At 42.2% G+C, this 25326-nt stretch overlaps 1 protein-coding gene and 1 long non-coding RNA gene across 3 annotated transcripts in view; one reads left to right on the top strand and one right to left on the bottom strand.

The window, feature by feature from the left end:
• The window catches only part of HACD2 (3-hydroxyacyl-CoA dehydratase 2), a 102109-nt gene extending 78812 nt beyond the window's left edge, over positions 1-23297 (top strand). Inside the window, exons 5-8 of one of the 2 annotated variants that reach the window (XR_003908683.1) lie at positions 12500-12621; positions 14679-14857; positions 20271-20447; positions 22548-23297. Coding sequence is in view for 1 of the 2 variants with exons in the window: in XM_029939460.1 (XP_029795320.1) it covers positions 12500-12621; positions 14679-14857; positions 20271-20353 (384 nt within the window). In the remaining variant the exon portion in view is untranslated. Of the gene's footprint in view, positions 1-12499; positions 12622-14678; positions 14858-20270 lie in introns of both variants that reach the window. The other variant, XM_029939460.1, reaches the window with a different exon arrangement.
• LOC115291819 lies at positions 1716-4301 on the bottom strand. Its single transcript, XR_003908684.1, has 3 exons — positions 4259-4301; positions 3795-3951; positions 1716-2167 (listed from the first exon to the last, which is right to left on the bottom strand). It is a non-coding gene; the product is annotated as an uncharacterized LOC115291819 (long non-coding RNA).
• Positions 23298-25326: the final 2029 nt, after the last annotated feature.

Here is a 25326-nt window from a genome sequence, read left to right as displayed (position 1 = left end):
TTCTACTCCAGGAGATGGTAGTCATAGGTTTTATTTTTTATTTTCTGTCTTCTTGAAGATTTTGCCATTATTAAGCAGTTACAGAACAAAAAGAACCGTGACATTTCACAATATATATGGCCAATTTCATGTTCTTTTGACATGTCATTTAGGTTTCTGACCACGATCAGTCCTCTCCCATCTCCCCTCTAGAGTGTTGAGGTAGGCACACTTCATGGAGCTTTGGGGGCGGACTGTGTGGGCCGAGTATGCCCCTGCTCTCCCCATGGGATCGCAGCAACCCACTGTGGTTCTAGACTGGATTACATATATATGATCCAGGCTGGGACTGCCTATGACCCCAGTCTGATGAGATCCCCGTGTTTAGTTGGGGGGAAGGAAATGGTTGCATGAAAGATTTTCAGTTAATAACACGCTCTTTGGAGGTGAGAGAATCAAACAGAACTCGGGAGGAATCCTGGGCAAGAAAGCCTAGCATGAGGTCCTTAGACATCCCGGAGGTGATAGAAGCATATTAACCTTCAAGTAGAGGGAGAGATGGCATCTCCTAAATAACACTGAAACAAACAACAAAAAGCAAAACAACAAAATGAAATATTAAGAGGGCAGCCATCATTGAGTCACAGCATGGGCTAGCATAGTAATAGTAACTTAATAAATTGAATTGAATTTTCTTTTCATGGAATAGTAACAACTGCTATTCATTAAGTCACTAGCACTTTACTAAGCACTTGCTATGTGTTTCTGATCCTACAACAACCATGCAAAGGCAAATATTCTCCCCAGTTTCCGCATGAAGGAGCAGAGGTTCAGAGAGGGTAAGTAATTTGTCTTGGGATATGCAGCCTAGAAGACTGAAAGTCTCTGACTCCAGAGCAGTAATGGTGAGAGAAGAGGCTAGTTAAGAAAGCTATCACCCTCCCTTCATGTCTCCTAGGAAGTGGGCTGACTCTATAGCAGCATTAAAGTTGGGCTCATGGGGACATTTTAGCCTTCAGATCTGCATGTCTTTGTCCTGAGTGCGGAATTGATGGAGCATTGCTTGTTGACTGCATGCTTCTACGTTTTTTCATTGCATGTTCAGAAAAGTTGATGTCATGACTAAGTTGTTTTGGTAGGCCAAAACATTTGACTAGGCCATCATCCACATCAAAGAATAGTCCTCAGTTATGTGTTGTAATAGAAAGAATCTTTAAAGCAGTTTTTTTTTTCACTGTAAATTTAAAGAAAATCTATTTAGATGCACTTTTCTCTCTCTTGTAAAAGGGAAAGATATTAATATTTCTTTATAACATAACTCACATTCTCTGTAAAATAAGGAGTAGTATTTTTTGGTTGGTTTACCATATTGCCCTATCAAGGATTTTTAATAAATACTTCACCATGAAGGACACTTTACATATGAATTGTCATGTGAGAAGACTGATACTGATGGAGACTTTTTTTTAGCCACCATATTTATTATATTTCAGGGCTTTTTCCTGTCAAGGATGAAATTCCTCTTAAGTAAGTAACTAAGTGAATTATATTTTTGTTCAAAAACCTAATAAACTTATGGAAAGGGCCACAATTGTCCTCAGAGTTGTCCTACTCTTCCGCTCAAGCCCTCAGTTGGCTTGAGACCCTCTGACTCACTCTCTAGGGCGCTCCCCTCCTCACCCAGGGCTGTTCCAGCCAAGTCAGAGACCGCGCAGGCTCAGACTGCAGATGGCTCACCATTTACTCATTCTTACTCAACAAATATTTATTCAGTGTTTTCTACACCCCAGCCGTTGTGTGAAGTTCGAGGATGCAGGAGAGAATGAGATCGTGGGTGCTGTCCTCACAGTGCTTCCTGCGTGGTCAAGGAGCAGAACTGAGCAGACAGCAGTGCAATGTAGTGGGAGAGCTGAGAAGACAGAGGAAGGCCAGGGTGCTGCTGGGCCCCGGTGGTCACCTGAGCCGCCCCGGTGAGAGGCTGCACTGGCCTGTTCAGTTCCTGAGTGGCTGTTCCAGCCTCCTGTGCCCAGCGGCTTCTCTCCGTGGGCCGGTCCTGAGGACGCAGTGAATACACGTGCCTGGCCCGTGGGAAGGCGCGATAAATGCTAGCTCTAATGTAATCTATTCTTGTCAAAAAAAATCTTAGTGACCAAGTTCTGTGCAGCTATTTTGAGTTCTGTTCCATGTCCTGAAGTTCAAAACAGAGATATAATTGATTTTTCACATAGAAATGAATGTTTTTTATACTTACTAAAATAGTTTCACAGTTAGCTGGTGAAAATTTACACATAATTACTTTTATCATACTTAAGGAGTAATTAGCCCTGCAAATGGGAGTTATCATTATCTTAATCATCATTATTATCCTACTCTAAAGCGTTTATTAAAAATTAGGTTTTTGCCTTATAATTAAAGCTAACCCCTCTTCAAAGCAAGTTTGTGGACCTTCCCTCAGGGTGTTTGCCATCTGAGACAATACAAATTGAGAGGTAGCATTAAATCTATTATTCCTTCTCAAGTTCCCCTCTCTCAGTGCACTCTTATTTATGTGCTGTGTTGTAAATGTTCTTGTGTCTTGTCGTGGTTACACAGCCTGCTGCCTCCTCCAGCTGATTCAGAGGCTTCCTATCAGGAACAGTATATCTAGAAACGAAATGATCGTTGTATTTGCTTCTAATTGTGGCCCCAGAAAAACCCAAAAGCTCTCAGATTCCCTCCACTCAGATTCCCCACCTGTTGGCATTTACTGCATTCCTTCCATCACCTTCTCTTCTGTTTTTGTTTACCCATTATCATCTGTCCTTTCCTGAACCTTGAAGCAAGCTGTGCTTGCTGTCCTTTCACCCCTCAAGTTCATGTTTCAGACATTCTCCTGCGTCACCTGCAGTGGAGGTGATGGTTTCCTACAGCCTTCCAATCCAGAAGCCGACATTGATCGAACACTACCCACCCTCCTCTACAAGCCCCATTTGGATTTCACTAGCTGCCCAAACACTGTTGGTTTTTTGGTTTGGTCCCCCCCCCCCCGCCCCCGTTTCTGGAATGGCAGATAATTACTAAGTATTTTTGTGCTCTGGGTATTGTGCTAAACACTAGGATACCCAGGGAAAGGAGAAACGTGGTTGCTATGGTGTTCCCGCCACATACATGTTACATTTAGTTGTCAGGTCTCTTAAGACACATCAGTCTGAGAGAGGTTCGTAGTCTCGCCCTGTCTCTCATGTCCTTGACAGTCTTAAAGAATTCAGGCCCTAGCTTCTGTAGAGCGACCCTTCACCCACATCCATCCAGTGTTCCCTCATAACCAGTTCAGGTCATACATTCTTGGCAAGAATGCTAGAGAAATGGTGTGTGCTCCTCTTAGGGCATCATGGGGGGTGGCAGTGCCGTGACTACCCGTCCTGCCGCAGTGGTGCGGGTTCCAGTCACCTGCTCCTCTTGGTCTTTTTCCACCTTCAGGTCACCATCGTCCCCCTTTTTATTGATGAGTATTTTGTGGGAATGACTCCTGCCCGTGTTAGCCACCTCTGTGGTAGTTACTAGATGATGAACCTGTGTTTCTGTCACCCTTTTACATATTAGGTGACTTCCTACAGTAAGGAATAGCTTTCCCTTTCTCCCATTTATTTATTCATTTATATCAGTTTGGACTCATGAATTCCTGGCATTTCAGTGGACTGTAATCTGTTACTTACTTTGATACTAAAATTGTGTGATTTGGCCCGTGGGAGCCCTTTCTCCTTGTCCTTTTGATTTGTCTTTGTCATTTGTTCAGCATTCTCTTACTTTCTGACAAAAAAGATTTCCAGACTTACCTTATACCTCCTCTGGCCCAGCCTTGGAATCAGCCATTTTGCCAAGGAGTTCTGGTTCCTTTTAGTGAGAGACGGTATTTAGGAACCAAGATCTGGGTAGCTGAGGTGCTTCATGCTATGGAATGTTAATGCTTTTAGGTCCTTTCAGTGGAGAAAGCTAGGAGATACACATGTATATGCATAATGTACATCCATCTAAAAGTATATCGCTCTGTGTGGGTGTGTGTATATGTATCTGTAATTATGAGCTCATACAGATTCCTTCAATTACAATCCAACACCTTAGTGTTCTGTCTGGCCTCTTCCCTCCCTGTTTGTAAATACTTCTCCAACAGTATGAAGCCCCCCTCTTTTTTATTTTAACCTATTTATTTCTTTGCCTAGCTTACTCTTTACTCCACATAACTGATTTCCCAACCACACCGACCATCTCTTCTACCCAGCACCTCTTGCCTCTCCCTCACCTCCCTGTCCTCAACTGCCAGGCCTCTGGTGCACATCTGTCTGCAGCCCTCCAACCTTCCTTCTTCTGTCCATGTCATTGGGCTCCAGGCCCACTGGTCTTCCATGGCCATGTGGTTCCCCACCTCTCACCACCTTGAGCTGTCAGCCCCCATGCTGACTCCTCCATGAGGAGAAGCATAAGAGACATTTAGGTGAATCTTAATGCCGACCCAGAGACAGATTTGAAATTATTGGGATGATCACGTCTCTGGAAAATCAGAGGCTTATCCCAAAAGGTATTCTAGTTGTTTCTTTTTTCTCATTTTCTTTTTTATCTTTGTATTTATAAGTTTGTTTTCATCTTGAATTCAAATTATATTTTTGTATTTTTATTCCTGCAGAGCAGAGATAGAGAAGAGAACAAGTTTCTGAGATAGATTTTCAGGGGTCTTGGCAATAAGTTAAACTCAGGAAGTAAAACAAGGCTAAAACAAAGAAGCAGTGAGGCTAATTAGCAAAACAAGACTCAGGGAAGAAGTTTCACACTAACTGTAGGGAATTCATTAGGGTTTGTTTCAACTTCTTACGGTGGTTTCTCTCTCAAGTCAGTTGATTCATGACTAACTTCATTTCATGGATATATTCAAGATATCTCTGGACAGCAGTGACCTAGAATTTCTCATACTTTATCCAGTCCTTTTCAGTGAGCCTATTCTGCTTAGTTCCCCCATTATCTCCTCTTGAGGTGGGCCACATTTTTTGGAAAACTCATAGCTTTTTTAATATTCCTTGTCTGTCTCTAGGCTCTTGTATATGGGTTCCTTTGAAGTTTTCTTGATTTCATGAGAGGTGTTCTCCGCATAACAATAGGTGTGTGTGTGTGTGTGTGTGTGTGTGTGTGTGTGTGAGAGAGAGAGAGAGAGAGACAGACAGACAGACAGAGAGAACTATTCAGAGTTCAGGGGCATACACTGGGTTCAATTTCTGTAAGGCTCACTCGCCTCATCTGTAAAGTGGAGATTTAATGAGGTAATATATGTAAAAACATGCTTTATATATAGTAAGAGTTCAGTAACTATTGAGTATAATTATTTTTACTCACCATAATTATTAAAAAGGGAGTATTAAAACAATTCAAAATGGTCAAAGGACTTGACATTACTCAAGAGAAGATATACAAATGACCCAATAAACACATGAAAAAATGCTCATCAGTAATCATTAATGACTGTGGTTTCAAAACCACAGTGATATGCTACTTCATACTCACTAGGATGGCCACCGTCAGAAAAGAAAAAAAAAAAAGGAAACTACAAGTGTTGATAAAGATGTGAAGAACTACAGCCCTTCTCTGGAGGTGGGCGTGTACAATGGTGCAGCCACTGTGGGAAGTTAGGCAGTTCCTCAAAAAGGTAAACATAGACTCACCATATAATCCGACAGTTCCACTCCTAGATATATGCCCAAAAGAATTAAAAACAAGGTACTCAGATACTTATATACCCATTTTCATAGTGACATTATTCACAGTAGCCAGTAAGTGGAAACAACCCATTTGTCCACCAACAGTTGCATTAATAAGCAAAATCTAATGTACACAGGCGATGGAATATTATTCAGCCTTTAAAAGGAAAGGAATTTTGGTACATGCTATAACATAGGTGAGCCTTGCAGGCGTTCTGCTAAATTAAATAAGCCAGACATAGAAGGGCGCATATTGTAGGAGGCCCCTTAACTGAGGTACCTAGAATAAGCAAAATCTTACAGACAGAAAGTAGAATGGTATTCACCGGGGACTAGAAGGGGATATGGAGTTAGTACTTACTGGGTACAGAATCTTTTTTTGGATGATGAAAAGTTTTTAGACAGATAGTGCTGGTGGTGGCATAACATGGTGAATGTTGTGCATTAATGCCACTGAATTATGTACTTTAAAATGGCTAAATTTGTAAATTTTATGTTACACATATTTTGCCACAGACCAAAAAAAAGATTACTGAGATTTTAAGATGACATAAAATGAAAAACATGCTTGTGTGTACTTGTTTTTCTGTAGTGTCCATGCTATAGATCTACTGACCCTCCCCCAACATACACGCACACACAGTCTGTCAAAGGAAGACTGAGGAATGATATCTGTACACAGGTCGTAGGGAAAATTTGAAGGGAGGGGTCAAATGAACCTAGAATGGGGTTTGACCTGTGGGCCAAATCTAGCCTGCAGTTTATAATGGCTTTTCAATTTTTAAAGGGTGTAAGAAGCTACAAAGTTGAATATATGACAAAGGCTACCTGTGGAGGCAAAGCCTAAAATATTTGCTATTTAGCCTTTTACAGAGAAAAGCTTGCCAACACCTGGTCGGGAACGTTGCTGTGGACTGAATTGTGTTCTCCCCCCATTTGTATGTTGAAGCCCCAATCCCCAGAGTTGTGGTATTTGGCGATGGGGCCTACAGGAAGCACTTAGGTTTAGATGAGATCGTGAGGGTGGGGTCCTCATGAGGAGGTCTGTGCCCTTATAAGAGACCCGGGAGAACTCTCCCTTCCCCTCCTGCCACATGAGAACACATCTATAAGGCGCCAGCTCCAAACCAGGAAGAGATGCATTACCAGAAACCAGATATGCTGGCACCTTGATCTCAGCCTCTAGAACTGTGAGAAAACACATTTCTGTTGTCTAAGCCGCCAGTCTGTGGTATTTTATTACAGTAGCCCAAGCAGACTAAGACGAGCATACTCTTCAGAGTTCTGCCAAGAAGAGACTCAAGTCCTTGCCTCCTAGATTTCACCAAAATCTCCTCTTCGCAAATGAAGGGGGTATTAAGAAGAAAGAACACTTGTCATAAAGCATGATCAGGGGATTTCTTTAAAATCGCCAGAGCGGTAAACAGCAGATTCCCAAACCCTAAGAAGAATAGGGTTTCTACAATAGTGATTTCCTCATGTGGCACCATCTGTTTTTCTTTGAATGTAATAAAAATGACAGCTTCTCATGTACTGATACTCCCTGAGCCTTTTAAAGTCAAACATATGATGCTATTTGTGTGTAAAGGTTTTTCTCTTGTACCCATTTGTTTCTCCAGCTTGAATTTCTATGTAAACTCCTTTGGCTAAATTACACAAGCCACCCACACCCGAGTGCCTCCACCCTCGCTGTAGAGCAGGGGACGGAAACCTGCCGTCTGCAGAGTGGAGGGTCCCGTACGCAGCGCCGACTGCGCTGGGCAGAGCCACCCCACGCCCACGCTCCCATTTGTGCCACAATTGCAAATAGGCAGCTTTGAAATACGGCTTCCGGACATATTTGGCAACCAACCCTTTGTCCCCCGCTTTTCCTTCGTAAACCTTGATAAGCCTCCTTTATCTCCCTTCTTCCTCTCAGCCCCACCTATCCCCTTTTCTCTTAAAAGGCAATAATATAATTTAAAGTAAACATCAGTGTGCCTGGGAGCTCAGTTGGTAGAGTGTGTGACTCTTGATCTCCGGAGTCATGACCTTCCCCCCCATGCTGGGCATAGAGATTACTTTTTAAAAAAGTTTAAAGATTGGGCACCTGGGTGGCTCAGTTGGTGAAGCACCTGACTTTGGCTCAGGTCATGATCTCATGGTTCGTGGGTTCGAGCCCCGCGTCGGACTCTGTGCTGACAGCTAGCTCAGAGCCTGGAACCTGTCTTCAAATTCTGTGTCTCCCTCTCTCTCTGACCTTCCCCTGCACATGCTGTCTCTCTCTCAAAAATAAATAAAACATTAAAAATTTTTTTTAATTTAAAGATAAACATTCTTCTTTAAAAGACAACTTTATGGAGGTATAATTTACATACCATCAAATTCACCCATTTTGGATATACAATTCAGTGCTTTTTAGTAAATTTACCAGGTTGTATAACCATCATCCTAATCCAGTTCTAGAGCATTTCCATCACCTCACTGTCATCCCTCATGCCCTACCCACTCCCAGCCCTTGGCAATGAGTGATCTACTTTTTTTTCTTTCTTTCTTTCTTTTTTTAATGCTTTATTTTTGAGAGAGAGAGAGCACCAGTAGGGTAAGGGCAGAGACAGAGGATCCAAAGCAGGCTCCAGGCTCTGAGCGGTCAGCCCAGAGCCCAATGCGGAGCTCAAACTCACAAACTGTGAGATCATAACCTGAGCTGAAGTCAGGTGCTTAATCAACTGAGCCACCCAGCCGCCCCAGTAACCTACGTTCTGTCTCTAGATTTGCCTTTTCTGACCATTTCATATAAATGAAATCATTTGCATTTGGCATCCTTCACTCACCATCGTGTTTTTGAGGTTCATCTATATTGTAGCATGTATCGATATTTCTTTCCTTTATGTGGCCAAATAGTAGTCCATTGTATGGATTATGTCACATTTTGTTTATCCATTTGTCAGTTGCTGCACATTTGGGTGGTTTTTACTTTTCAGCTGTTCTGGATAATGCTGTGTGACCATTTGCCAGCACATTACTTAGTGCAGGCATATTAGACCTCTTATTCTTGATAATTAATAAAATTATGTGTTTCTACTTCCTAATTCAAAAAGTAGCTGAGTTGAACTTTTTATAATTGTAGGCTCTAGCCCTTCCAAAAACCCCTCCAATGCTAAACTGGCTTTTTTTTTTTCTAACTTAAGTGATCTTTTTCTCTGAGTCACTGGCCCTTGATAGAAAGGCCCCCCACATGTTAGAAAAGTGTTCCCAGCTCCTGCTTTCAAAAACAAAAACAGAAAGAAAATAGATGGTATTATTTGAGTTTAGGGGCCCTGACTCCGCACAGGCCTTATGTACAGACCTGTGTCGGGGCGGAGAAGGCCGCCTGAGAGGGGAACCAGAGGCCTGCAGACCTTTGTGCTGGGGAGTAGAGAGCTGTTCCCTCGTATGCCCTCAGCAGCAGTAATGAAGGAGGTCTTTAAATTAGTCTCTCCTCTCTCACCTTCTTTGATAAAGGAAAATTATCTTTAAGTCCTATTAAAAGTACTACCCTTTTTTCCCCAATTAAAAAAATTTTCCATTTATGCAAGGAAGTTAGTGTCAAGCAGCTTTGTGCCTTTCCCATGTACAGGTTATCTGCACGGCCCACGCCCCCCTCCAGAGAACACAGCCGGAGCCCTCATCGGCCGCTGTTAAAGTCGACCTTCCACCCTTCATAGGACTTGCTCCCGAGCAGTCTCGGTTTGGCTATGTCCAGAGTCGGGGGGCATAGCTTCGGGAGGTGACCTGTTTCATTAGTCAGCTGGTTTGTTACATAGTTCTCCTTATTTTGAACCAGGCATTTTTTTCTCCCTGTTAAGTTTGCCGTCAGTCTTGTGTCCATGTGCCAATTGTACACAATATTCATTTACATATTCTGAACTAGTTAACCTTCTCCTTTTCCAAAGTAAGCTTTGCTAGTCCAGGGGTTCTGATAACCTACTCGGACCTCTGGGTGGGATCTAATCTATTTGGACTGGAATCATTGGGATGAGACTATTAATGTAGCCAAATACTGGTTAGTTGCTTGGCTTGGTAGTCGTTTGAACAACCACCTGCACCCTGTGGGCACGTATGAAGCTTGTAGTTCACTAAAATCTCCTCATCTCCTGGATTCATAAGCTGAGTCTTCTCCATTCTCGAGTGCAGTCATTTTGTTGGTGCTGAATCAACTTTGCAGTTAGTCTTGTTAAATTTTCTTACTGGGTTTTTTATTGTGGTTAAAACATATATAACAAAATTGACCACGTTAACCATTTTTAGGCATTTGGCTCAGGTGCAGGAAGTACATTCCCGTGGTTGTGCAGTCATCACTAGCATCCATCTCCAGAACATTGTTCGTCTTCCCAAACCAAAGCTCTCTATCATTAAACATGTATTTCCTGTTTCCTCCCACCCCTCGCCCCTGGCAGCCTTCCGTTCCTACTTTCTATCTGGATTTGACTACTCCGGACACCAGATGAGTGGGATCACATAGTAGTTGTCCTTTTGTGACTGGCTTATTTCACATGCCAAGTTGTGTTCAAGGTTCATCCATGTTGTAGCATGTGCCAGAATTCCCTTTTTAAGGCTAATATTCCATTGTATGTATATATCATTCAACTATTGATGGACATTTGGGTTGTTTCCATTTAAGCTATGTGAATAACGCTACTGTGAATACAGGTGTACAAATATCCATTTGAGTCTTATTGATCTTACTAGCTTCAACTCATTACATTCTGCCCCTGTTTTTCGTCATTGGATAATTGTCTATAAATCAGATAAGCTTGGATCACTGACTTTACCCACGTACCTTCCTAATAACAGTGTTGTATTCCCTTTTGATCTGAAGATATCATTTGTATAAAATGATTGCCTTCTGTCTTTCTGAAATTATAACATGGTCTTCGCAGCCGGGTTCTGGGAGCACCTGCTTTCACATCCAGCCTGAGTGTGAGCTTGTTACAGGTCTTTTGGTTCAAGTGTAACTTGGGACTGGAAGGAATGAGTCCAGTGACCCTGAGACTGGATCAAAGGGGGATGTTTGTTACTGGTCTTTCGGAAGGCCGCTGGAGACTGTGTGGAAACTACTATCAGGTATCCAAAGCAGGAACTTAATCTTGGAGTGACCCGATTGAAATTGAATTTGTTTGCTCCACTTGGTGAAAAGTACAAAGTGCTTTTAGGAATCAGAAGATGAATAAAACACGTTCCCTGCTTTCAAGATGATTAGAATGCAAAATATTAGAAGGGCTTTCTATTGCAACCCAGAGATCTTTAAGCAAGCCTTCATCCCAAAACTGTAAGACAGATCTCCTTCAGATGAGGAGGATTACAAAATACATAAAAAAGCAAAATGCTCTGAAATTATGTTTTAGTATAGATGGCTTTTAAGCAAGGATTTGGGAACAGACTGAAAAATGAAACATAAAAGCTTCAGAGGTATTTAGGTTTTACATGGGCTAATACAAGAGCACCAGGAAAACAAAAAGTACTCTTGCTCTTGACAATGTAAAATTCTTATTATTTTTAGGGATTAGTAACTATGCATTTATGAAATTCTTTGTCAGAGCAATTTAGTTAATAGGTATGTAAATGACTAGTTATTTTATTGTGTAGGTGGATCGCTCCATGTACCCTCTGTGAGGAAGAATGTAAGTGCTGAAAAGTATTCACATTGCAAATGCAAGGAAGAAAAGTTAAGGTTAGAATGTTGTATAAAGATACATTGTATTAGGTGTTAGGAATAAGGCAAAGAACATCCATCTTGTCCACATCTGTCCTGTTTCCTCAGTGGAATTAATCATATCCAGCTCTCTGACTGCCTATGTTGGATACAAGAAACCAGGAGTGAATTGGGTACAAGGTAGTTTCTTGTTATGGGTCTTCAAGCCTTGACCCAGGATTCTTATAAATGTGGCTGAGGGAACAGTGGGGGCACTGAAATCAGATGCCAGTGTGGCAGAAGTACATTGCCACACGAGATTTGCAGTCCAAGGCATCTAGTGAGACAACAGTCCCTAAAAACCACCCAGGGGGGCTGTGTTCCAGTTTATCGTTATTTTCAGCATGAAAATAATCCAGAAGAACCTGAAAATTCCAGAGCTCCTCTGGCTTTAGCCACCTCCTGGGGTCAGCATGGAAGTTTCTATAATTTTTAAGTTAAACCAGGCTTCTTCAGGAGAAGAAATCACCAGTGGGAGAGAATAAATGGGCTCTGCCTCTCAGACAGTCTCCGGCTCTTCTTCCCAGGAATTCATTCTACCCAGTGAATTAGCCTCATCTTCAGTTGTATTTCAAGTACTATGTTCCCCTTTTTTGAAATTTCGTCACATTCTTAGTTGTCATGCAAATCAAATCAGAATTCTTGTTAATGGACAGACCCCCAAGCTTGCCACCAGTTTGCCCTCCTACTTCTTGGCTAACTAGTCTTGGCTCCCACTAACATCAGTTCACAGTCTCCTCAGCAGGCCAACAGACAAAACTCACTCATCTGGGTTTGTTTTTTCCTGTGGGCTACAACTCGTGGAATTCCCATTTCTGCCCCTCTTACTCATCCGCAAGCTGAGTTCTTGCCCCCCCCCATCACTTGGCTCTACACAATTGTTGTGATGGGCACGTGTTCTGTACATGGCAGGCTCTTCCTGTCCTGTGCTGTGGCCACCGAGGACACAGACCAGGGCTGTGTCCGCTTGTTCAGTCCCGCAGCTCTGCCAGAGGGCAGGGGAGCTGGCGCTGCATACTGGGAATGCTTCTTTGTGAAAATGTTTTATGTGTTTGCTTTTGCTTTTGTTTTCCTTTTCCTTCAGGTACAGAGTGAAGACAGTGTCCTCCTGTTTGTTATTGCCTGGACAATCACAGAAATTATCCGTTACTCCTTTTATACTTTCAGTCTATTAAACCATCTGCCTTACCTCATCAAATGGGCCAGGTAAAGTACATGGAATAAAGATTAACTTTTGAAGTGCCATCACTGTATTTGGCCTTTTTTGCTAAATATTGTCTCCAAGCTCCTAAAAAATATATATATGATATCAACTATACTTCAGGGTTTTTTTTTTAATTGCATGAGACAGGTGTTGGGATTGGTGATATGAGACTGGTCTTTGGATTTCATCAGGATAAGGGATGCTACCTAACTTAGATTAATAGAAATACTGTTTTAAGTTGTATATACTTACTTTTATTGGATCAATTATTTTCATTTAAATTATTCAGTAGAGATTGGACATAACATTTTTTTTTTGTTTATACCAAATTCTACTGATGAGCTCCTGTTATTATGTTTTTTGGGCCAAGTCCAATTCTCCTAGTCTCAATTTTGCCAAGAGGCTATGACTCAATTTTTAATTTATAACAAACGATATATGTGGGTTTTGCTTGTTAGTGGTTTTATTTTGCTCTGATGATTTTTGCCAGTAATATTTGTTATGAATTGGGTAAAGGGCTGACAATTCGTCTATTTATCTGAACTAATTCATGAGACAGTTGTGACCAGTGTTCTGAGTTGGAGAAGACTGTGGGGAGAGTGACAAAGCAAAAGGATCAAAACTTGGGACCCAACTGCCTCATTTCATAGAAGGAAAATGGTGCTTTCTAGACAACGTACGAGTTTGGTGATTAAATTAGAGACATAAACCAGTTGTTGGCAACATTTCAAGTATGCGAACTCCCCCCCCCCCCCCCAAGAATGGGAAAACATAGCAATTACTCACTAACCAACCTTGGTAGGCATCATGGAAGCTGTCTGCTCTTTACAGGGTGAGTTGTCTGGCCAAGCCCTGATCTTACCAGCAGAGAATGATTTTCTTGTCCAGGGTTGTCCATGGCCTATGGAAGAGTCTTCCTTTTCCACCGTCCTCTTTAGCATGGCTGACGCTGGCAGCAGGGAACACAGTGAACGCAGCTTCCATTCTTTGTCACAGATTCCTTAGTACAGCTTCTGTACCTAAAGGTTTGGAGCCCAGAGTGCTCGCTGTGAGCCACAAACAGCCAGAGCCTCCTTAAAATCTGAGCTGGTGGTTTCCTGAGCAATACTAACACCTCCAAATGATTTCCAGTTAGTTCCATAGCTTCCTCCTGAATTTTTTTGAAACATAGAGAACTCCTTTTTAAACTGGAAAAAAAAAATTGTGTGGATTCTCCTATGTAATAGTTACTGTAGGGTTAGGTTATTTTGTTTTGGTTTTTTTTGTGTTTGAAAAATTACATAGTGACCAAAAGCTGTTATTAATTTTTTTCCAAATGTTTATTTAGTTTCTTTGAGAGAGAGAGAGAGAGGGAGACACAGAATCCAAAGCAGGTTCCTGGCTCTGAGCTGTCAGCACAGAGCCCGACGTGGGGCTCGAACCCACAAACCGTGAGATCATGACCTGAGCCAAAGTAAGATGCTTACCTGACTGAGCCACTCAGGTGCCCCAGTTATTAATTTTTATGGTTTTTAAAATTAGCATATATTTCAGTTTTCACAATACTGTGTACAGACATTGACTGATAGGAGCACAAAAAGCACACTGGATGTGCTGTGTTTTTCAGTGCACTGACCAGACTTGGTACACATTGTAGGGATTCTAGCTACATGCTCCAACTTCTCCCCTGCCAACTCCCTGCAAAGCCCCCACCTCCACTCCCACACCACAGGACAGGAACCTTATGTAAACCGTGACTCAGTGCCCCTACTTCATCAATGATTGGCATCATCTTTGTTTTCTTAGGGAGTTGTGTTGAATGTTGGTAATTGGGCCAAACTGAACAAATTGTAAGCTAACACATTTATTATATTTTACTTTATTTTAGAACATTCAGAGACATACCTCCTATAGGCCCTTTCCAAAGACAGGCTTGTAAAACATAAATTTAAACAGTGGGCAAACAGGAAAAAGAAACCATAGCTTCTGGGAAGACCAGTACTGATTAGAAGGGGAGGAATGTATCTTTCTACTAATGCTGGCTTCGAGGCTCAGTCATGAATCTTCTGTCTTGTTCCAGGTACACACTTTTCATTGTGCTGTACCCAATGGGAGTGTCTGGAGAGTTGCTCACCATCTATGCCGCCTTGCCCTTTGTCAGGCAGGCAGGCCTGTACTCCATCAGTTTACCCAACAAGTACAATTTCTCCTTTGACTATTATGCATTCCTAATTCTGATAATGATCTCCTACATTCCAAGTAAGTAAACAAGTTATGCATCCATTTATTTGTGTTTTTTAAACTGACTCTACAATAACCAGAGTTAAATGCCTTTGGATGTTTTTATACCATATGCAAGTAAATGTAAATCTAATTTATTGGGAACGCTTTGGTTTTATTGAACGCTGACTGTCAGAGGGGACTGTCTCGGGTAGTGATTGAATAAAGATGAACCGTTCTCAATATAGCTGCCAAAACACGGCCCTTCTGAGTGTGTAGGTTTGGAACAGTGGCTGCCAAGAAAGGTTAGCTACCTACTGGGGAACGTGCTGAGCAGAAAACAAAAAAGGTCATTAAAGACTTACCTTGAGTTTTTCTGTCTATTGAGAACTGCTTGTTAATGGTATTTGGAAAACATTTAAAAGATTTTTGCATTTTTATTATATCAAAATTGATAGTTACTTCATTTTTAAGGAACCGGTAGTTAACTAGAAACAAATAGCAAAATAAAAATAGATTATTTTTTTCTATATTTCTTATTTTCTTGTTGGAAATAAGCACTAAAATCATCTGAACAGGACATAATGTTCTCTTCAGGATGATTTCCTGTTATTTTAATAGTACTGCTAAAGTTTAAATACCGGTAATCAGATGTGCCTATCAGCATAGTCAGTAACAAGGCTGTGTTTGAGGCTTCTGTGAAGTGAATCCTTTTTGCTGAGGAAGAGTTGTTTAGTCCTTTTCTCAAATTCTGATATTCACTTGAAAACCTGTGATTGATTTTCACCTATCCAAAAAGATTTTGCTCTGTGTGAGGACATATAAAGTTAATGTGTCTTCTCATTTAGCTATTTTTATAGCCATTGTGACTGTGAATTTTATTTTAGTCTATAAGATGCTATATTCTCCCCTAAACCTCAGGTTAAATTCAGACAGGAAGGCTGGAGTTTTCTTCAGCCCACAGCGTGAACTGAGTGAGTCATCCTAACAATCGTAAGCGACATGTTTGTGTCCCTCTGTGGAAAATTGCATTTCATGCATTGTGAGGGGAAAGAAAAAAAAACTACATCCAGATTTCATGTGAATACTTACCTTGGAGAAATTCTTGGACTGCAATTCTGCTTTATGATTCATTTTCCACTCTTTATTATCAAGTCCTCCTCTTTGGTAGTGGAACCATGGTGGCCAAAAGCCCTTTCTCTTCTAACTGAAAAGGTAGTTGATTTTCAAACAAAAGGTAAATAGGGAAGAGTGTAAATTAGCTTATGGTTGTTCATCTTTCTAATTTTGTTCCCTCAGAGTTTCATTTTCCAGTCTCTAAATATTTCTTATTTTATTTATTTTTTTAATGTTTATTTATTGAAAGAGAGCGCACACATGTGCATGAGCGGGGGAGGGGTAGAGAGCGAGGGAGACACAGAATCTGAAGCAGGATCCAGGCTCTGAGCTGTCAGCACACAGCCTGACTCAGAGCTTGAATTTACAAACTGTGAAATCATGGCCTGAGTCAAAGTCAAACACTCAACCCTCTGAACCACCCAGCACCCCAGGACTTCTGTTTTTAAGTAATCTCAACACCCAACGTGGGGTTCAAACTCACAACTCCAAGATAAAAACCGCACGCCCCACTGACTGAGCCATCCAGGTACCCCTCATTTTCTAATATCTAGAGCCACAGTTCCTAGTTGCAGTTTTGCCACCCCCAGAATAACACATATTATCCCAGTGGGTACCACAGGATCTATTTTAAATCAGCAAAATTTGGGGCGCCTGGGTGACTCAGTTGGTTGAGCATCCCAACTTAAGCTCAGGTCATGATCTCACAGTCCGTGAGTTCAAGCCCCTTTTTAGGCTCTGTGCTGACAGCTCAGAGCCTGGAGCCTGCTTTGGAATCTGTGTCGCCCTCTCTTTACCCTTCCCCCACTCACAATTTCTCTCTCTCTCTCTCTCTCTCTCTCTCTCTCTCAAAAATTAACATTAATTTTTTTTTATTTTGAGATCAAATGAATGAATAGGAGACAGCTATCAGATTGGATAACTGGAAAAGGAGCAGGGATAGTATCATGAAATAAACTTAGTAACAGGACGCTGCCACATGGAGAAAATTCTGGGCCCCCTGCCTCGGAGTTGCTATAAGATCTTAGTCTCCCAAAGAAGGAGGGTCTTCATTCCAGGACAGCCTGACTCTCTCGATACCTCCTAGTCTTTTTTGTGGTCTGATGGTCAACCAGTGCCCAGTCTTTACCTCTGCGTGTATTCACCCCTTGATCTAGGTAAGGGACCTGGTCAACCACAGGTGGTAGTGATTCCTGAGGGAAAACAAACTGTTCCATTGGATTGTCCTTCTGGGCCTTAACATTGAGAGAAAGGAGAGAGCACAAAGAGTAGGGTGGGGTTCTTCAGAGAGGTTGACTTTCTTTACCTGGGTTCCTTCCCCTTCTTCTGTTCTCAGCCTTGTTTGGGTAAGAACTTGGCTTTGTTAAAGTCTATATTACTTCTTTCTTAAGGCAGCTTAACTCCTGTAGACCAAGAAGAAGGGTTAATTTCAAATAAGATGAACAGATTTTCTCCAAATCCCTGACCCCCCCATCCAGGCTCAAGACGACAGTCCAGCCCCGGTCTTCTGCTATAAATCATCCGTGTCGGCTGGCGTTCCTCATGCTCTGGGCCTCAGCCGGTTGCCCTAGAGGTTTTTAGTTTAGGTTGTTGAGACCGGTTTGTATAGTTCATTCCAGCCAACAGCACATTTCCAACTTTCCAAAACTTTGTATTTATAAGAAGAAAATGCAGAGTTAAGAGGGGTTGCTGTTGACATCCAGTCTTTACCAAATTTGGTTTTCTTTCTACACCTTTAGTTTCTTTTTATCTTCTTTAATGGGAAGCTGGTAATATGCGCGGATGATATAAAAAACACCCTTTCTTTATGGTCCTGACCTCTTGTTGCATGGTTGCACATGGAGCCCAAGGTGTGACCGCAGGAGTTTTCTCGTATTGGGGCGCCCTGGCAGCACCCTCACTCCCTTGCAAGGTGCTTGTCTCCCACTTTGCTGCAGCTGCACCTTGTACAGTATCTGCGGGACTCAGTAGATGCTTTACGTTGCTAAAAGTTGGCTATAGGGGTGGGGATTTAAAAAAAAAAATGCTGAGAAATGAGAAACACTGGTGTCGTTTGAAGACCCTGAGCAGCTGGGCACTGTCCAGGTCACCAGTAAGCATGGCCACACCTCTGATCTTTAGCCAGACTGAGAAAGTACCTGCCGCAGGCAGCCTCCCAAGTTGTCCTCTCCCTGGAGGAGCCCCTACCCCCACCACAACCCTCGGGTGCACAGCATCCCTCGCCACTGTGTGTGTGCTGACCTGAGAGAGAAGACGGTAGAGTTCAAACAAACCTATTGTCGAGTCGAGTTTGTCTTGGGGTTTTCCTTCATTGGAGTCCATAGTTAAAAATAGTAGCCATGTGGGGCGCCTGGGTGGCTCAGTCGGTTAAGCAACTGACTTCAGCTCAGGTCCTGATCTCATGGTTTTTGAGTTTGAGCCCCACATCAGGTTCTGTGCTGACAGCTTGGAGCCTGGAGCCTGGTTTGAATTCTGTGACTCCCTCTCTCTCTGTCCCTCCCTTGCTCACGTGTTTCCTCTCTCTCTATCTCTCAAAAATAAATAAACATTAAAAAATTTTTTAAAAATAGTAGCCATGTATCTGGAATTGTTTCAGCCATTTATAGTTGGGTTCAGCCTAAACATGTGGTTAACCCAGATGGAGACAGTGTCACCCAAGTTCTGGTCACCAGGAAATCATTACTAGAACTGTAGAGAGCCGTCAGCCCGAGGGCCCCCATTCTCCTGGCTACCTCCACACACATGCCTTTGCTCAGGCACAAAGAAACTTCGGAAGTTGTGAAGATGAAAGGGCCGCATCTGCCCTCCCATTTCTGACCTCCGGCCCTCGCCTGTCTTAACTACTGCCACCAAGGGCCTAATCAATGGCTTCCAGCTCATCCTTCCCTCAGGCCCTCTGAACTAGGGCCGCAGCGTTAGCCAGCCCTGCAACCAGTGGAAAAGTCCTTAGTGTACTTTGCCACAAAGTTTCCCTTTACTAAAGTATATCTATAGAAAAATGACTGGCCCCACATTTTTAAATGATTGCAATTAGCATTCCTTATGGTTTAATTATATCTTTACTTCCAGTTTTTAGATTATAGAGCTTGTCATATTTTCTGGCTTTTGTACCAGAATAGTTCTCTCCTTGTTGAATTCTATGCACAAGCTGGGTCTTTTCTCCGAATAACTTCCTGCCTACAAATAGCGAGTGGAGTGGATGGCAGCCCTGTTCAGCACCGGCGCCTCCTCTTCGGTTTCCCAGGTCTGTGCGCACACACCCCCCCGATGGCTTAGAGTGCTTTGGGAAGATTGGTGGAAATATGGCCAACTTGGAACCTATTTAATAAGGAAGAAACTGTCCGGGGGAAATCACCTCCCCAGAAATACAGGTTACTGTCTACAGAGTAGAGAGTGGAGCTGTTAGAAGGGAAGGGAAGAGAAGGAAGCATATTGTACATTTAAGACCATCGCACTGGAGTTGTTACCCAGCTGTTGAACCCCCAGGTCCCGGTAACCTTGCGAAGGCCAGGGAGCTTAGCTGGCATTTCCCAGCAGGAATCCCATAGGTGTTTGGGGTGGGACAGTTCTGAGCTGTGGGGACTATCACACATTGCAGGTCTGGGCACTCCTGCTTCGGTGTTAACTGCCAGTATCCTCCTCCAAATACACTCCCTGTCCCTCAATTTCCTGATATCCTAAGGGAGGAGGTACCGCCCCATTTACTTGAGAACCACAACTTTTTCAAGTCATCAATGAAATGAACAGAACCTCCAGTGCCCAAGATACCAGCTTACTTTTCATAAGGATTTTCTACATCCAAACCAGGCTTCATCGTGTTCAGATGGAATGTCCTAGCCCTCTTCCCCCTCCACAGTCTTCCCATTCAAAAAACCACCTCTCTCAGGAATACTTCCGGGGGATCCCCTCAGGTGATTGCAGTGACTGAAGGGGCTCGGCTGAGCGTCAGGAGCCCAGAGCCCTGGTCCTGATTGTCAGGAATTTGCTGTGAAACCAGCAAGTCACCTACCCTCTCTGGGGCCTGAATTCTGCTGTAAACAGGAATAATGTCTGTCACTAGATGTAAATTCGGAGAGTAAGTGTGAAGATAATGTTAGAGGGAGTAGAATGTTATTTGGCAGTTCTGTGGCATCTTGATGAGGAACGGTCGGGCTGGTACCGTGTGTCACTCTGGTTCGCGCCACCTTCTCCCTTCGGCTAAAGCAGGAAAAGGTAAGTCCCTCTGCATTTTTCTCCCCCTTCCTCAGGGAGAGAAAGAGAGTCAGAGAGGACCTCAAGTCCATATGCTCTACTTTTTAAGTGATTTAGGTTTAACCAATACTTTCTTTTCTTTCAGTTTTTCCGCAGTTATACTTCCACATGATACACCAGAGAAGAAAGATCCTTTCTCATACTGAAGAACACAAGAAATTTGAATAGTTCCTGCTCTCTGCATACCCCTAAAGAACAAACTTTTCAATGACAAAAAATGCTGCAGACTTTTTGAGTTCCCAATACGTTTCATAGAAAATAAGTAAGAACTATTTTTAAAATACTAAAAAAAATAAAACAACACAAGAACCAAAATCCAGTGTCACACATGCCTGGGATCTTATTTAAAACAAAAAACAAAAACTATTACATAAAACCTCCTGGCCGGTCCATTTCAGCATGCTTTTCACCCAGAAGTTCCCCATATGTAAGGTGGCTCTGGACAGGGATTTGGCATTTTATACCCTCCTGTTTCCTTCATGTATCTGATACGCACAGGCCTGTAACACTGCGTACTTGAGAGTTACAGTCAGTGGCGCGTCGTACCGGCCGAACGCCTGGCTTGCGGGAGAGGTCCGTTCCGGTCTGCAGTGTGTTTAGCGTTCCCTTTTTCAAAGTGCTTGACTGCATGCTGGAAACTCTGTATTTTTGAAGCAGCAAACTTTGTTCTCTGGAATGTCCTGACGTTATGGCTGGGACCTGTCCCCTCATGTCTAGTGAATGAATTCTACAATGTGTATGTCTGTGAAGCTTTGGGGTAGTGCCTGTAACCTGAAAACAACTAGAACCCTTTTGTTTGTTTTCAGTTGAGTCATTACTGCCTGCCATTAAGAAATGTGCTTGAACTTGAACTTCATATGTGTAGAGAACCCATCATTGTTCAGAGCTCAGCCTCACTCTTATTTTAACACAGTGACAGTTCTCAGAAAGGGAAAGCTCAGTTGCTAGCAAATGACCAGTACCTTTCACACTATCACCTTTAACACCCTGAGTAACGCGTTTACCAGTAGTTATTCTCATTTGTGGACCCAAAGCCAGTCAAGTCCCATAAGGAGTAGAGAATCTGTTACTGAAAGCACATGGAAGGTGTAACTTTAGAAAACGTAATCCCGATGAACATTCAGGGATAGGTTTATACACTCTTGGTATTTTATTTTTTAACTTCATTCAGCTCTTCTGTTTGGATACTTTTCCCAATTATGGTTTTGTGTAATCCCCACCAAGCTGTAAGTCCAGAGGCAGCGAAATGTTCCAGCTGGGCGGCCATGAGCTAAAAGCAGTATCATCTCCATGTGCTGGAACAGCGAAGAGATAATGTCATGTGGACATTGATTACTGCCATGTCTTCATACCATTTAATTGCTCAACTGTGCATTTAAGACTTTTCATGAAAGGGTTGGTGAAAATGTAAAGCCCAAGTTCAGATGTGCATTAGATTTTAAACACAGAATGTTCTTTGTGGATTCTTTTTCCACCACTCCCCTCACCTTTCTTTTTTAATGGTTGATTTAAAAAATTTTAAAAGCCTAGCTTACTAGCTTACTGAATAGTTAAAATATAATTGCTAATGTCAGAAGAATGTCATAATGGAAAACTAATTTTTTTAATGTTATTTTTATAGAAGCTTGACAATTAAGATGAAAATGAGAAGAAAGTATGAAGCCTAAAATTTAATGCAAGCAGATGTGTAATAAAATTATTTTTGAATTGAACATGAAAATTCTGCTCTCCTTTCAGTCAGCACTCTTAACTTGGGCATGTTGAGAATCTGTTCTTGTGATTTGTAACCTAAATATAGAGGAAGGACTATTTTTCATTCTTCTTTTCCAAAACGTATTTCTACTGTAAAATAGAAACAATTTGAGTTATATTAGTCTTATTACCTAGTTTGGGTAAGATTTTTTCAGTCTTTTCTGGACTAGTCCCAGAAGATGGGATAAGAAATGTAGGTTTTCCAGGATCGCTGGACTGGGGTTTGATTCGGGCCTCTCTCTTATAATTTGTCACTATTTACAAAAAACAGTCTGTCGCAAACAGTGGTATTGCATCAAATTGAACTTTGGCAGCAAGAACACAGCATACAACTCCCTCCTCAAAAAGGGTCTCCACCCCAGTGTGGACTTTGTCCGTCAGCATGTGAAAGGCTCCCCGCAGATAAGTAAGGGGCGCACGCCCCCTGCCAGCCCCTCTCTCCAGAACTGGCTTCTTCGTCTCTAACCTGAATTAATTTCTCCTTTGAAGTGGTGGTGTTCTCTGATGAATTGCGAACATCTAACCCCACCAACTGTCACATCTTACAATGTGTGACTGAGGAAGGGGGCATTTGGTGGGTATTTTGTCAGACTTACCCTTTTCATTTCAGGACACAGTCAAAGGCATCGCCTGCCGGGCCGTCCGCCTGATTGGCTGTTTCAGATCCCCCCTCCGGGGACCACCTTCCCGCAGAGAATTCTTTGAGGTATGCACTGGGCTCTGTAGACACTAATCTGCGTCCTGCTGTGTTCTGTTTGCTCAGGTTGGGATCACTCATTTAACACATACTGACCATTATCAAAGGCACCATGGAGAGTTAGTCATGCAGCAAAGGCACTGTCCCTCCAGACGGAAACCCTTCCTCTGGAGCGAACTTCCCACGGGAAGGGTTTAGAAGAGAGAGAGTTAAAGCGGCACAGTTCCTCCTTGTTTGTTTGGGTTATTCATTTATAGTAAAAGATTGGCACTGATGTGGTACAACCTGCAAATTATTTTCAGTTCTGAGTTTCTAGGTAAAACATTGTAAAACATCAAAACCAGTACATACTGCTCCTTTGAAATTTGGGTAAAAAATTATACAACCATATGTATAGTCATTTTTGTATTTTTTCTATGTTGTGAAAACCAAAATTGTAATTTTATAAGTCTTTGATTCACTAAAATTATATAATTTCAATGTATTTTTTGTATATTTAGAAATAAGGAGTTCAAAGACTATGCCTAACTTTCTATGCATGCATTTGGAAGCTGTTTTTACCTGATAATGTTAATGTAGAAATAAGTTGTACTCATAAAATACTGATCTGTGTTGCATTTCAAAATAAACTGGTGTGCGCTCTGCCTGGATTTGAAATACTGACCAATGATTCTGGTGATTTTCCATATTAAGTTGGCCTAAATGTGGTGTTGTAGGCATATGGAAGAGTTTCAGTTCTGTCGTGAATTCCAGTTCTTTCTTTTTTTATTTTTGATTTTTTAATGTTTATTTTTGAGAAAGGGAGGGAGGGAGACAGAATGTGAGTGGGGGAGGGGCAAAGAGAGAGGGAGTCACAGAATCTGAAGCAGGCTCCAGGCTCTGAGCTGTCAGCACAGAGCCCAACGCGGGGCTCGAACTCAAGAGCAGTGAGATCATGACCTGAGCTGAAGTCAGATGCTCAAGCAACTGAGCCACCCAGGCGGCCCATGGATTCCAGTTCTTTCTTTAAGAGGTTTAAAATCTGCCATTCATAATGGTTCTACACTTAAAAGGAGAAATAGACATTATATTAAGAGTTTTCCAAAAAGTCATTCTTCCTGCTAGTCGGTCTTCAAGCTTACCAAACCCCTCAGCCCAGCTGCACAGGGAAGAGAGGGAGTCCACATGTAAGTGACCAGAAAGTCTAAGAAAATTGGTAAACAATTGAGGATCCTTGTCTTAGTGTTTCCATGTTTTGTTTTGGGTTTTTTTTTTTTACAATATTTTTAAAATCTAACTTTTCTAATATAAGAGGGGAAATATTGTTGCCTAGCAAAGTTCATCTTATATTAAAACAAGATGTGGGGAGCACCTGGGTGGCTCAGTCAGTGAAGCATCTGACTCTTGATTTCAGCCCAGGTCATGATCTCCTAGTTCATGAGATCGAGCCCCACCTTGGACTCTGTACTAACAGCACAGAACTTGCTTCCTTCTTGGGATTCTCTCTCTCCCTCTTCCTGTCCCTCCTCAGCTCATGGTCTCTCTCGCTCTCATGCACATTCTCTCTCTCTAAGTAAATAGATAAACATTAAAGAAAAAGAAAGAAACAAAAACAAGATGTGGTCAAGTACCTACCTCATGAAAATGCCCCCAAATACAGAGCCATCCTAGGAACCGCTTTCCGCACTCTGGAGCTCACAGTAGGTAGTGGCTGGAGGGACGGGGACAGGGTATGCCCCGCCAGGCCACTGCTGACCTGCTGACTGTAGACTCCAGACCTCTTCACCTCCAAATGAAGGCGCTGATGTGCCCATGGGACGGGCATTTTCTAGTAGGTGATCTCTGAGTGATCTTTCCTTATGTGCCTCCAGCAGTAACGTGGCCAGCCGCCTGGTCCTTCTCAGAGTTAGTCACCACTGTTGTCCATGAGAGTCATCTCTGTTCCAAAGGGAACATTTTCTTCCCACCTGCTGTCACGGCTTAGACATTCCCAGCACGATGGTTACAGAACCACTCTTGTCGTGTGCGGCCTAGTCTGTTTCAGAGATAGGCTTTTCATTTATGAAAAGAATTATTTCAACTAACACTCAGGAACAGATGGTAAAGTCAATAGCAGAGGCTACCCAGAAAATACAACCTTTACAATCTTAGGGTGGTAATGGGAAACCAGGGCATTCTAATTTGTCATTGTCATATTTTGTGACAATTATGTGTACGATGTTAACATAATACACTCTAGCCTGAGGAATTACCATTGGTATAATTAAGAGACCTACTGTTACACACAGTGTTCCAAAAATACCGCTGTGTTGTTCTGTTCCCTTTAACAAGAATGAAGACTAGCTTTGCAATTCCTCATATTATTAAAAAAAAAAAAAAAATCCCAGCCTCACAAATGGACTGGCTCATTGTCATACAATTTAGTGGTGAAGAAACTGTTCTAAGCAACTCTTACCAAAAATAGCCATACCTATTAACATTCCCCTGCCTGCAGCTGAGAACCAGAGTCACAAGAGAGAGCTGTATGAATTTTTGACCAATGCTTTCTTTTAAAAGGGAGAGCCCATTTAATCTTTTTTGTCTTCCAATTTAGAAAGCTAGTCCTTACTGTTACTGTGGCAGATCTCACTATCAAAAGTAAGTTTTTTCTCCCACAAAAGGCAGTTCACCCTAAAAGTCTTGTTTGATGAGCAAAAATAAGGTATGTGAGAGA

The sequence above is a fragment of the Suricata suricatta genome, chromosome 5 (genome assembly GCF_006229205.1).
Source record: "Suricata suricatta isolate VVHF042 chromosome 5, meerkat_22Aug2017_6uvM2_HiC, whole genome shotgun sequence".
Classification (NCBI taxonomy): Eukaryota; Metazoa; Chordata; class Mammalia; order Carnivora; family Herpestidae; genus Suricata; species Suricata suricatta.
This window is presented reverse-complemented; position numbering and strand designations above follow the sequence as displayed.